This window comes from Gadus chalcogrammus, chromosome 7 (genome assembly GCF_026213295.1).
Source record: "Gadus chalcogrammus isolate NIFS_2021 chromosome 7, NIFS_Gcha_1.0, whole genome shotgun sequence".
In the NCBI taxonomy this organism is placed as follows: domain Eukaryota; kingdom Metazoa; phylum Chordata; class Actinopteri; order Gadiformes; family Gadidae; genus Gadus; species Gadus chalcogrammus.
This window is the reverse complement of record NC_079418.1, coordinates 26,630,070-26,641,966: the sequence shown is the minus strand read 5'-3', so window position 1 is coordinate 26,641,966 and position 11,897 is coordinate 26,630,070. Positions and strand designations below refer to the sequence as shown.

The 11,897-nt window shown below is 41.6% G+C and overlaps 1 protein-coding gene across 1 annotated transcript in view; it reads right to left on the bottom strand.

The window, feature by feature from the left end:
• Window positions 1-7,895: 7,895 nt before the first annotated feature.
• pdlim4 (PDZ and LIM domain 4) overlaps window positions 7,896-11,897 on the bottom strand; it is a 33,795-nt gene continuing 29,793 nt past the window's right edge. The window contains exon 7 of the mRNA XM_056594078.1: window positions 7,896-11,448. Within this exon, the coding sequence (XP_056450053.1) occupies window positions 11,244-11,448 (205 nt within the window). The 3' untranslated portion in view covers window positions 7,896-11,243. The remainder of the gene's footprint in view (window positions 11,449-11,897) is intronic.

Here is an 11,897-nt window from a genome sequence, read left to right as displayed (position 1 = left end):
ATTGTATTACAATTTACTTAAGCTGATTATCGTTTTGCATTTTCGAATAAATCCTTAAATATGGAATCCTTTCATTCTTTACAGAATGACATCTTTACAATTTATTCTGTGGAATGTATTCTGATTGGTCATGAAAAAAGTTGTTATTTTATTTACTCTATTGTAATATAAAAATGAATCGATTGAGTGCTCGTGGAGAAATCTGTCAAGAACATGTTGTCGTTTTCACGGATTTATGGCTTATCCTCTCAAATACACAGGGTGTCGCCAAAACCTTTGAAATAGGGTATCACATGAGTTTTCACAAATGATTTCCGTTTCTGTAGGTACGATTTGAGGGTTGTAAACAGTTAACAGAAGATAGCAAAATATTAATAAAAAAAGGCGACCAAGATTGACAGGCGCGATGGAACCCCCAAACCAATGCATGTAACAGATTACCTGATTAGTCAGAAAATCTGATGTCGTGTTTTTTTTTTTTTTACATAGGATTACATTGGAAAGTGTTTCTTGATAAACACTATGATACAGATCCAACTCATATGTCTTCAAGAACCAACTTATAGTAATTTGCAACTATAAGTTTTCTGGAAAAGTTTGGCTAAATTATTTAAATAATTTGGGTCATATTAATACTATTTTCAGTCCGATTTTGTGTTTTTAATAGTTTGTAACATTAGAAGTGGGAGGAGTGTCCATGCACATGTATAATAAATCCAGTCCCCTCCCTGGGTTAATCTGCCCCTTTGGGGACACTGATCGCTTGTTTTGATTCACCTCCCATTTGGGGGTAAATAGGGTTTTATAAATACTGTTTTATGCTAATCTTGGTTAGTTCAGCATCCATTCCCATTCATAAGGAATCCCAAACCGGAGCTAAGGGGAAACAGATCCCACCTGAAAGCCCCCTGAATACATACAGTTACAACAATAGTGCAATGTGTGAACCGTATATGCACAAATTACAACAAATACATAACTTATCTTATTTGCATCCATACAGTCCTGTGTTCATTTATAGGGTCATCTGCTATGGAGGTCAAACGACAGGCTGCCCACCCTTGAGAATAATGGTGAGATGCCACAATCAAACACAAAGGTTCCCCATCTGTCAGTTCACATTAGGGTTGCATGTTCCAGTGATCTGATATGGAACGGTTTTGGGACCACAAATAAAAAATTGCAATTTGAAAAGAATTAGCTGAGAAGCATGTAGCAATATGTAGCCATGGAAAAAGTTATTTGCGATACTGCTTATAATGTAATAATGGCCAACGTAAGGTGTTCACTGAGCAAACTTGGTGAAGCGGTTGGGGAGCTATTAAACTGGTAATCTGTGTGCGTGTGTGTGTGTGTGTGTGTGTGTGTGTGTTTGTATTTCTATGTTTGTCCTTCAAATAACTGCATTCATGCTATTCATGCTATTCATGCTAGCCTGCTATCTGCAATCTTTATTATCAATTGGGCAAAGATCAAGGCTTATTGGGTGAAGAGTTTATTATATTTGTCATATCATGTGCCAGGAGTGGTAGTCAAGGGCAACGGACAATGCCTGGTTTTTGAGCTAGCTCAACATTGCAAGATGAGGAAAGTTAAAGTTGAATATGGTGGCTTTTATAGTTATAGGTGCTATAAACGCACGCACGCACGCACGCACGCACGCACGCACGCACGCACGCACGCACGCACGCACACACACACACGCACACACACACACACACACACACACACACACACACACACACACACACACACACACACACACACACACACACACGCACACACACACACACACACACACACAAGTTGCATATTGTTTTTTTTCATTGAACAACATGTTCATTTTCAGGAGGGTATGAGCTGATGGCCATGACCTTAAACATATCACACATCCACACACACATAACCATCGGCATCCCCCTCTCACTCTCTCTTCTTTTAGAGAGCTTTGCTTTAGGAAACATGTGGCAGAGTGGAGTAATTTGGTTAAGACTGCAGCAGCGGTCATATGGGTTGGTCTGGATTAGTAAGAGAATGGCTCTATTTACACTTGCCTCACTGCCCTACTGCAGCTGCAGTTCTCCATTCAGGCTGTCTGCTTCATTTGGATTGTTCCTGTTGTGGCCTGTCAGACGTCCGGATGAGAGGGTGGAACAGCATCGTAGTGCTAATGTATTGACCCACAGTGGCAAGGGTTAGGGGCCATCAGTTAAAGGAGTGTTCCACCACTCTAAGTGAATATGTGTAAGTGGGGGAGCCATGCTGATTTGAGTTCTGATGTTTACATATTGCATATGTTTAGTAGTTATAGTTATATTTCTCAACCTTTGGATAGCAACATGCCATCTCATTATTCCATGCTTGCTCGTGCAGTACATGTTTGTTTAGGTGGCCGGCATTACATCGTTGCCATATCAGCAACAAAAGCCCAACATGGCAATGACGTTATGCTATAATAAACACACTCCCAGACCTTCATTCTGAATTCTTATAGCACATTCATGGTAAGCAATAGTTTAGAATGGCGACTGCCTGTTTTATGTCAACAGGATGGTTTGTATCCCTTCATGGACTGGTTTGTATCGTCTTCTGTAACTGCTGCAGACATTGTCATCCTCATCTTCTCAGTATATATGGTAAACCTTTCTAATGGTGTTTTAGCTATAAATATCAGAGGTGTGTGAATGCGGCAAATGCCGAGGCGTTTTCTAAGACATCACAATAATAAACAATTAATTAATTATTAATAATCCATTTTGTAGAAGCAAACAGCATACAATGAGTGACAAATAACTTTATAGATCATGTTTGTGGTGTTTGTGAGGTGGTTGCCAGCTAGAGGCCTGGGACAAAAAAATCGGTATATATCCATTTCCTGTTTTTTTTCTTTCTGCATCCTCAGAATACTTCCTGTCACCTGACTGCAGGATGACACCCATTGTTTGCTGCCAATTTTGCAGCAGACAACCTTGAGTCCTCTGCTTGTTCCATTGTAACAATGGCAGTGGTACAAGCCAAGGTTCAACATGATTGGTTTCCTCCTCCCATCCATCTACCTCATAGGAATGTTCTCAGACCAATCAAAATATGTCTGTCCCCCTATACATTCTACCTGTTTATCCATCCTCACCAATCGGAAAGGGCCGTGGCCCTAAGTGTCTCCATCAAGAAGCAGAGGGTTCAAGGTCCATGGACGTTATCAAAGCTACCGTTCCTGCTCTATTATGTCACTATTCACTAAGTGGCCATTTGCCAGATTAAACTCAAGTTAAATCTCAAGCATTTAAGGTTGTAAGGTCCTGCAGGAACAATGCAGGCCCTTATCTCGACACAAAGGCAGCATGATGGTCATCAAAGTGCAGGTGAAACGCCCAGAGGGGAAGCATTGAGTCACGGAAATTCCTCAAGGTGTTTTATCAAATGGGATGAAGTGGCAGACAAAAGGCAGAAATAAAGAAAGATAACCTTGCGCATAATAAGCTGCTGGGTGTGTAAATAAATGTGGCAGACATGCTTTCAAATGTGTGGATTTGTGTGTGATTACATGCATGTGTGTGCATGTTTGTGTTTATATGGCTTCCTTTGAGTGTTTTTGGAATATGGGCTTAACATCCCTCATGTTGAGCAGATACTTAGCTTTGGTTGCGTGTTTTTGTATGCACCTGCAAAGTCCTATTATTATTTCTTCCTGACGACCGGTGTTTTGTAGCTGCGACTTTATGCCTCCGTCACCCGTGTCTGCCATTGAGTGTAACTGGTAAGCTAAGCATTTGCACCCGTTTGACAAAATGAATGATCCTGAAACATCTCTGCCTTCATGTTCAAACAGACAAAGGGCTGGATCCGATTATGTCACCAATGTTTCACAACATCAACCACTGGGAGGTTGGAGCTCCCCCAGAGGGTCTGCAGTCACCGGGTGGGGGGCTTTACAGATGACACTCAAACACAAGTCCATGTACCTTTTACACATATGGTGTTGTGCATACATTGGGGAGCACAAACACACAGAAACTCAAAGTCATTCACATGGACTGCACAGTGAGTGTGCAAATTCCTGTACACAAAAACAATCAAAGTTAGGCATATCAATACAGACATGCACGCAGATGCATTCAATGCGTGTGTGTGTTTGTGTGTAGGGGGGAGGGGGGGGGGGCCTGGCACTGGCTCTGCTGAGTCAGGATTTGGTAGAACAACACAATAACCTGGTCCCTGTGTCCGGAGTAACCTCAGTAGGTTGAGCAACACGATCAGCACAGCTTTTGACGGCAGGCCTTCTTTTCATTTGCTGACTAGGATTTGCAGTCATGTAGTATCGACATGCATCCCATGAACAAGACATCTAGGGTAGTATTATAAAAAGTAGCCAATAGTATATTTGATTGTTCCAAAGTTCTAGTGCTGCAAAATATAGTTAAAAGAACAAGTGTAGAGATTGCAGTGCAACCATTGGAATCAGAAATAAAGGTTTTGAATGTTGTTTCAAAGTGTATCAGACCTATCAAAGTGCTTTCTAATGTCCCACAACAAGGGTACAGCTCAGAAAAGCACGTTCCAGACACCTCGTGCAAGATTATCACAAACCAGAATAAATCTCATTCAGCTCATGAGATGACTGTCTACTATACTTGTATTGTTATTTTGCAATCACTATGAATCCCATGGTATTATCCAAGCCCACTTTAGTGGGATATGGTGTTTATATCAACATTTGGAAGCAATTCAAAGCCCTCCCATTTTGACGAAGGCATTCAGAATCTATTGCATAAAATGTTGAATGACTGCTTACACTAAACATGCCGACATTTATACATTGCAATGCAGAAACTGACCCCTTTCTTTGTGATGCTGAGGGATAAGGTCATTGTTTTCAGTGATGGCTCTCATCTTCAGCGTTTCAAGGAAAGCCCAGCACATCTGCTAAAGAATTATACCATACTAACGCCGCTGTAATCATACAAACCACTGTCATATACAACAGACAACAGAGCTTTATTTGGAAGCTGACCAAGGTGCATGTGTTTGTGTCTGTGTGTGTTTGGATGTTTGTGTGTGTGTGTGGATGCTTTTGGTCAACTCAGTGGTGGTCCCACTGAATATTTCCCTCACAGCGCAGCCAGTGACTCAGTTGATTGATGAGGATGATGACTGATGATGATGATGGATCTTGGTTTTCAATATCAAACCCAGCACCTAAACTCAAACTCAAAAAATTGAAAGTATATGTAGACATGTTGCATAGTAACCTTCAATAGAACAAAATAGGATGCAATGCAATGGGGAGAAAGGTCATGTTGAAGTTTAGCTATTCTTGTGAAACGTTTCTTGAATACTGCAACTCCCTTTTGCCTAAATAATTAAATCAATTATATCTCTATCGTACTTTCTCAATCTCTTGTTCCTACATTGTAGTACTTAAAAGCAGTGGCTTTGCTTGTTTCATATGAACGTAAATGCTTCTTGCACTTTTTTGGATTCATCTCCATTTTTGAATGCACTTGCTGTAAGTCGTCGACGCAGAACGGACTGTCTCAAACACATAACCAGAGTTTACAAATAACGACAACATGGAGGAGAATCCTTTCCTTTCGTTTCAATGTCCACCGTTTTTTTTCGATGAATGTTTTCATTTGATGTGGCGAACCAGTAATACTCGCTGTTTGTGTAGTTGTGTGTGTGTAATTCGAGGTCACATTCTGTTTGTCTCTGCAGATCGCTCTGGCCTCGATCCCTTTGAAGGCGTTTACCAACAGGTTTTAAATGATGAGAGAACTCAGCGCTATGGGGATAGAATTTCCTGACAAACAAAGAACGCCACAGTCTGCCGAATAAAAAGATAATAGCTGCGCCCAAGGAAAGTGTAGCAAGATAAACAGAAATACATGAGGCAAACACAGATGAGAATGATTTTGCTTACACCTGGCAAGAGGGAAAAGAGCAAGGTCTTCACTCTGATTCCCCTGGAGTTCTTTGGAAAATAAATCTCGGGGCCATATTTGGAAATAAATGAGTGCAGCCAAGCCTTGACTGATATTTATTGCAGAAAGCTAATATATCTTGATGGTCTCACGAGGCTCACAAATCCCCCAGCCTCCCATTCACATACTGAATCCTTGTTACCTGCTGACACTGTGGGTGTCTCATAGTCTCGGTCTGTCTCTCTTCGTGTCAGTTATACACCAGGCCAACATTAAGTCCTGTAAACAATTTATGTGTGTTTGTGTTTGCCTGTGTGTGTGTGTGTGTGTGTGTGTGTGTGTGTGTGTGTGTGTGTGTGTGTGTATGTCTATGTGTTTGTTTGCCAGCCACCCACAAACATCCCACACCCAGATGTTAACATGACACAATAAACAAATACTCATAACAACCATATTTTAGTAGCCCCCCACACACATCCAAACAAACAAAATAGGTCCTAAATAGGGCTTCTGCCATGGACAACAAATAAATCAAATTGTACTGGTTCTAAATGCAACTCCTTGGATTTGTAAAATAAACTTTAAACTTGTGCACATTTTCTCAACTGTCTTTTATTACTGATTCAACACAAACCTTACTTTCTCTGCCTCGTGGGGACAACAATGGGAGTCATTTATGGGTACTCAGACGTTCTCCCAGGCTTTATGTTTATGTTGTTCTATTTCATGTGCCATCTAGTCTTTGCCTTATGGGCTAAGGGGACGCTTTGATTGGAGCCTGATAATGGTACCCCTACTAGACCCAAGTCTCGGGGCACATCGCACACAATAAGCCATGCATGTGCAAAACACAACAGTTCAAATAAAAACTCATTCTCCTAAGAATATTCAAAGCGGTGAAAAAAAAGAATAGAGTAAGTCTGTAAGCTTTTACCCAGACCTGAATATTCATAGATCCATAAAAAAAGGCAATGCTGAGTAACAAGGTTTCTCCTACATCTGCTGCCTCCGGGGCATGGCGAGGGAATCCCAAACCACCCACTGTGGTGAGCAGCAGGGCTCCTCCAACATTCACTCTCAAGTAAGGTCAGGAAGGAAGAGACCGCTCGCTGGAGTAACAGTGACCATGAGCAGCTTAGAACCGCTTCATCAAAGAACAGCAACAGATGCTCTTGCTTGCTGGTAAAAACATTGAGGGTATAATGCTGGCAAGGGATGCAGGTGAAGAAGGACTAGAAGTCCAGGCAAACATAAGCTGCCCTATAACCACCAAACGTACAAACGTTCATGCACACATCGCCTGTGACTAGGAGACAGGTTATTCATGATGCTTGTTAGTGGTTAGAATCGGTAAACACAGTAAATGTACCACCTTACCACTGGGTGACAGGAGGAATCGGCTTAGGCTGAGAGAAGCGTTGCCAACGTAACAGCACAGAGTGACAGGCCTAAACCTAGGCTGTAGGAGGAGCCCCATACTCCAATACAAGGTGAAAGAGGGAGCCCCTGGTCATGTCCAGCATGAGAGGACAAAGGGAGCCGGGGGAAGACCATGACACAGCCCCGCAAAGGTCCTCCTCCGCCAAGCCTCTGAGCAAGGCCGTAAAAGTACTTTCATGCACACTGCTGACACCATTTTAGTGTCGGTTCATTTCTGTACCAGGTGGGCTTTGTTAAATGTGGGTTTCACATGTTGTCGCATGAGAATCTAACCAATTCCAGTGTGTTTGGTGTAAAATAAGATTGTTCTTATTTTCTGGTTGCTCTGTAGAATATCATACAATGATAGGCAGAGCAATAAAACCTTAAAAATTGTACGCTCTAAATCCATAGAGCTTTTATGATATTATTAATTTAGTTGATTTGGGTTTCAAAATAAGATGTCTCCAGCCACGGTGTGCTGGAAAAGTGTCAATATTTTCCCAGAGGTGCTATAAATGTGGGAAAAGCAGGAACTAGCACTCAGCAACACAATTCTTCGCAAATCACTTGTCAGTTTATTTGTCTTACAAAGTAGGATACAAAAGGATCCAGAAAAACAGATTCATAAAAAAACAATAAGTTAAACACATGAGGATTTTTGTGAAAGCACATGGAAATCATTAAAGAACACAGATTATGCAACGTCTGCAATGCAATGGACTTTTATACTTAATGGCAACAGTGACAAACCAAATATTTACAATACCATAGAGCCAAAATGGCAGAATGATATAATATCATATAATTTACAAAGAGAATCACTGCAGTCGGTATACTGTCAATTGAAACATTGAATGTTCATCAGAAAGGAAAATAGGAATTACTGGTATTTGAACTGAATCAATAGCAATCAACTAGGTACATTAATGTTTTCCTCTAACCATTATCCATTTCATTATTCACCTACAATGAATATACATCACCCATTTTACAAATAATGATGCTCTCCTTTGCTTGTTAGCTTTCACACTAGCCAAAAAGTCTTGTTACAGAAATGTGCCGTCTGGTGCTTTGATCTACCACACGTCCCCTGGCTTCACCTCCTTCACAAAGTGGGATGCATCTCTAGGACTGCTTTTGGCTGTCATAAGTTAGCCCAATCTTCCTCTTTGCTATTCCCCTACTGTGTGTCTGTAAAGGGGCCTTTTCAAGATCAGCATGGTCGTCAGGCTTCAATGCTAGGTGGACCCAAGGTTAAACTACTAGGGCAATATGATGTGGTAACTATAATTGATGTTAAATATATATAACTCAGGAAATGTCATTCCACAAAGAATCAGCTTGTCCTTAGCCTTAGCTTAGGTTAATTTAATTTCAGTTGATTGTGTGCATGAACTTTGACCTTGATCTCCTTGGGTCCGGAGCCTAGGGAAGCAGTGAAGCCAGGTGGAGCATCGGCGCTTGCTTCATTAAAGGCAAAGCCCAAGCCTGGCTCTGTTTAAACTGATCTTGCACACGGACAATAATAGCTCCGAAAACTCTTGCAACAAAGTTCATGTATATCCCAAAGTGCTATGGACAAGATTCCCATGGGTATAAATTGCTTTGCGAAAAAAGTTTCAAAAACGTTTTCATGACCAAATAAATCATAAAAAAAAAAAAACACCACAAGAAAGTTTTTAACAGCCACAGGACAGAATATGACCACATGGAGTATGAAGTGTGGAGTGAGACTACTTATTTACAGTGCCTGTAAGGCTCACTCTATCATTATTTATTGGAAGCATTCCACAGAAAACAGAGTGGAAACGCTGTTCTTAGACAGGGTCATGAACGGATAGAAAAGAAACAACTAAACAACTAAAAGTAACAGCATCGCTAGAAAATAGCGTCCCAGATACTTTGGACCAACATTGTTAAACTCAGCAGTTCAGTATGGCAACTAAAAAAGAATATCTAAACAAACCGAATATATATTCTCCTTTCAAGCTCATCTTTCTTTCCTCATTCCCTTAGAATACCCGTAGTATCACATGGATAAATGAAGACTCATGTTGTAGGGTTTTAAGTATCAGAGGAGAGAAAGGAGAACTTTTGGTCAGTATTCATCATAGCCCTACGATAATTCCCCCCAGCCTGGAGAAGTATTCCCAACCCTTTGTTAACGTGTTGCTCCCCCTCGAAGCAACCCACTATCAAAATCTCACCAACAATCTTTTTCAACAGTCAGACAAATCCAACCCAAATCCAAACTAAACATAGTAAGTGTAAACTCAAACAAGAACAGAACGATGATGTGTGTGTAAGCGCAACAGGGTTATTGAAGAGCAAAATGATTCTCTTTTTTCTTTTTTAAATGAAGACTAAATAAATGAAATCCTGATACAAACTGTATTAAAATCTATTAGTTGTAATAGGTAAATATTGATATACTAAAGTAGCTCCGGCAGAAACGACAGCAAACTGGTTAACTAGCGTTAGTGTGTGAATACTAGCACCCAGTAGTTTCTAAAAGGCATATCTATAAGTAGTTCATTTGTTTATCATCCTTTTTATATGATGTTATCCAACACTTATTGCTGTGGGCATGTCTTAACTGGAGCATTGAGGTATAGGCAGACGCACGAAGAACTCAATAGAACCATGGATAATGGCTGCATCTGGAAAAGGTTGCATGTGAACAGTAATTTATTTCTGTGTTTTGTTATTTGTTTTGCCAGAGTTGCAGGTTAAGCAGGTTGATCAGAACCATTTGAACAGCAGACGACACTTTACCGCGGGGAAAACAAAGGAAGTTTGAGGTCAGCCAATGCACCCCAAAAAGAGTGTAGCAATGTCTAATTTAAAGTATAGTCAGTTTTAACATTGTGTTGGCCTAATAGTTCAACTGGCCAGTAAAATGACATGCTACAAACAAACCAAACGGTGCTATATCCATGGCAGAGCAGTCAAACACTTGCGCGGCAACATCTTAGACCATGGCAGCCCTCTCTTGAACCCCCACTCTGGGCTACTGTCCTCAGGTCAAAGGCACAGCGTCCCCAGCCCAAAGACAAACATCTATAAAAGATGCTGGACCCTGTTGCCATAAAACATCTTCATCAGTAGGGACAACCGCTCTTTGAAGCCAGCCGGCTGCCCCAGCACACAGCATTTTACATTTCATTTCAGCCCCCACCATCGACTGACTGGTGCTCCTTTAAATGTATTGTAGCTTCTGTCGTGTTTGTATGTTACGTTTTTGTATTGCATCCTGTCTTGATGTGATGTGTTGGGTGTTTAATATACCGAATAAATAGAAAATAAATCAGATCAATAAATGATAATATAACCTCACCCAGATATTTTGCAGAATCTGAATTAATGCTCAACTTGGACAACACACTTAATCAATCATCATGAATGTGAAGTGATGGGAAATATGGGGTTGAGATGCGATAAAAGTCCTGCAATGTTTTTATAGTCCGTCTAATCGCTCATCGATCACGCCAATTTCACTCATTAGCTGCAACCTTTCTTTGTGCTAATTGAACCAGACACAAGATGGCCGACTCCCACCTTAAAGGACATCCGTTCCAACATGTATCTTCATCATTCGTCACAACCCTCTGTGCTCAGCATTCCTGCTCTAGAATTCCTTAAGAAATACCTAAATACCTACCTAATACCTTATCAACCGGGACACCCTTCTAAAAGAACATTTCGGGTCCCTACCTCCAATGTCTTCCAGCTGTATATTAAAGTATAGCACGCCCTCAATCTCTCTACGTCACATGTTCTACCTCTCTCTCTCCATCGCCCATGGTCTCAGACCAGCTGTATATCAAAGTATAGCACTCTCTCGCTCTCACTACGTCACACGTTTCCTCTTCCCTCTCCCTCTCTCCATGGCCTATGGCCTCAGACCAGCTCCACCTTGGAGTTGGGGTAGACGGCGACCACGTCGTAGCCCTCGGGGGGCTGCACGCGGGCCATGGCGTGCGTCTCGCAGTACAGGCTCTCCTCGATGAAGAAGTAGCCCCTCTGCTTCAGGTTCAGGCCGCAGTCGTCGCACATGAAGCAGTCGGGATGGTACAGCTTATCCCGGGCCTTCACCATGGTGCCCCTGGGGTGCAGAGGGGGGGGAGAGTTATGGTTATGGTGCTTATAGGGCAGAGAGGGGTTATGGTTTCACAAGATTATCTGGATGAATGGTACAATGCAGGGGTTCCCAAATGGGGGTACGCGTACCACTAGGGGTACTTTGGACTACTTCAGGGGGTACTCAGAAAATGTGTTTTTTTCAGAAACACCAAAATGTCGTCAGCTTCAGGAAGAATCTATCTTTATGGGATTCACCTCTACATGCTCTGACCCTCCACTGGGATTCTTTTGTAGGTAGATATTAGCCAACATTTGCATGAAGCACAAGCTCATGTTTCTAACGAAACTGTGAGTGTTTGCCAGCTTTCAATGTTCATGTTTACACTGCCAAATAGAACGCACATACATTATGCGTGTTCATTATTATGGGTAGGGAGCAGGGGGAAAGGCAGGACGCTCCCCCCTGACCCT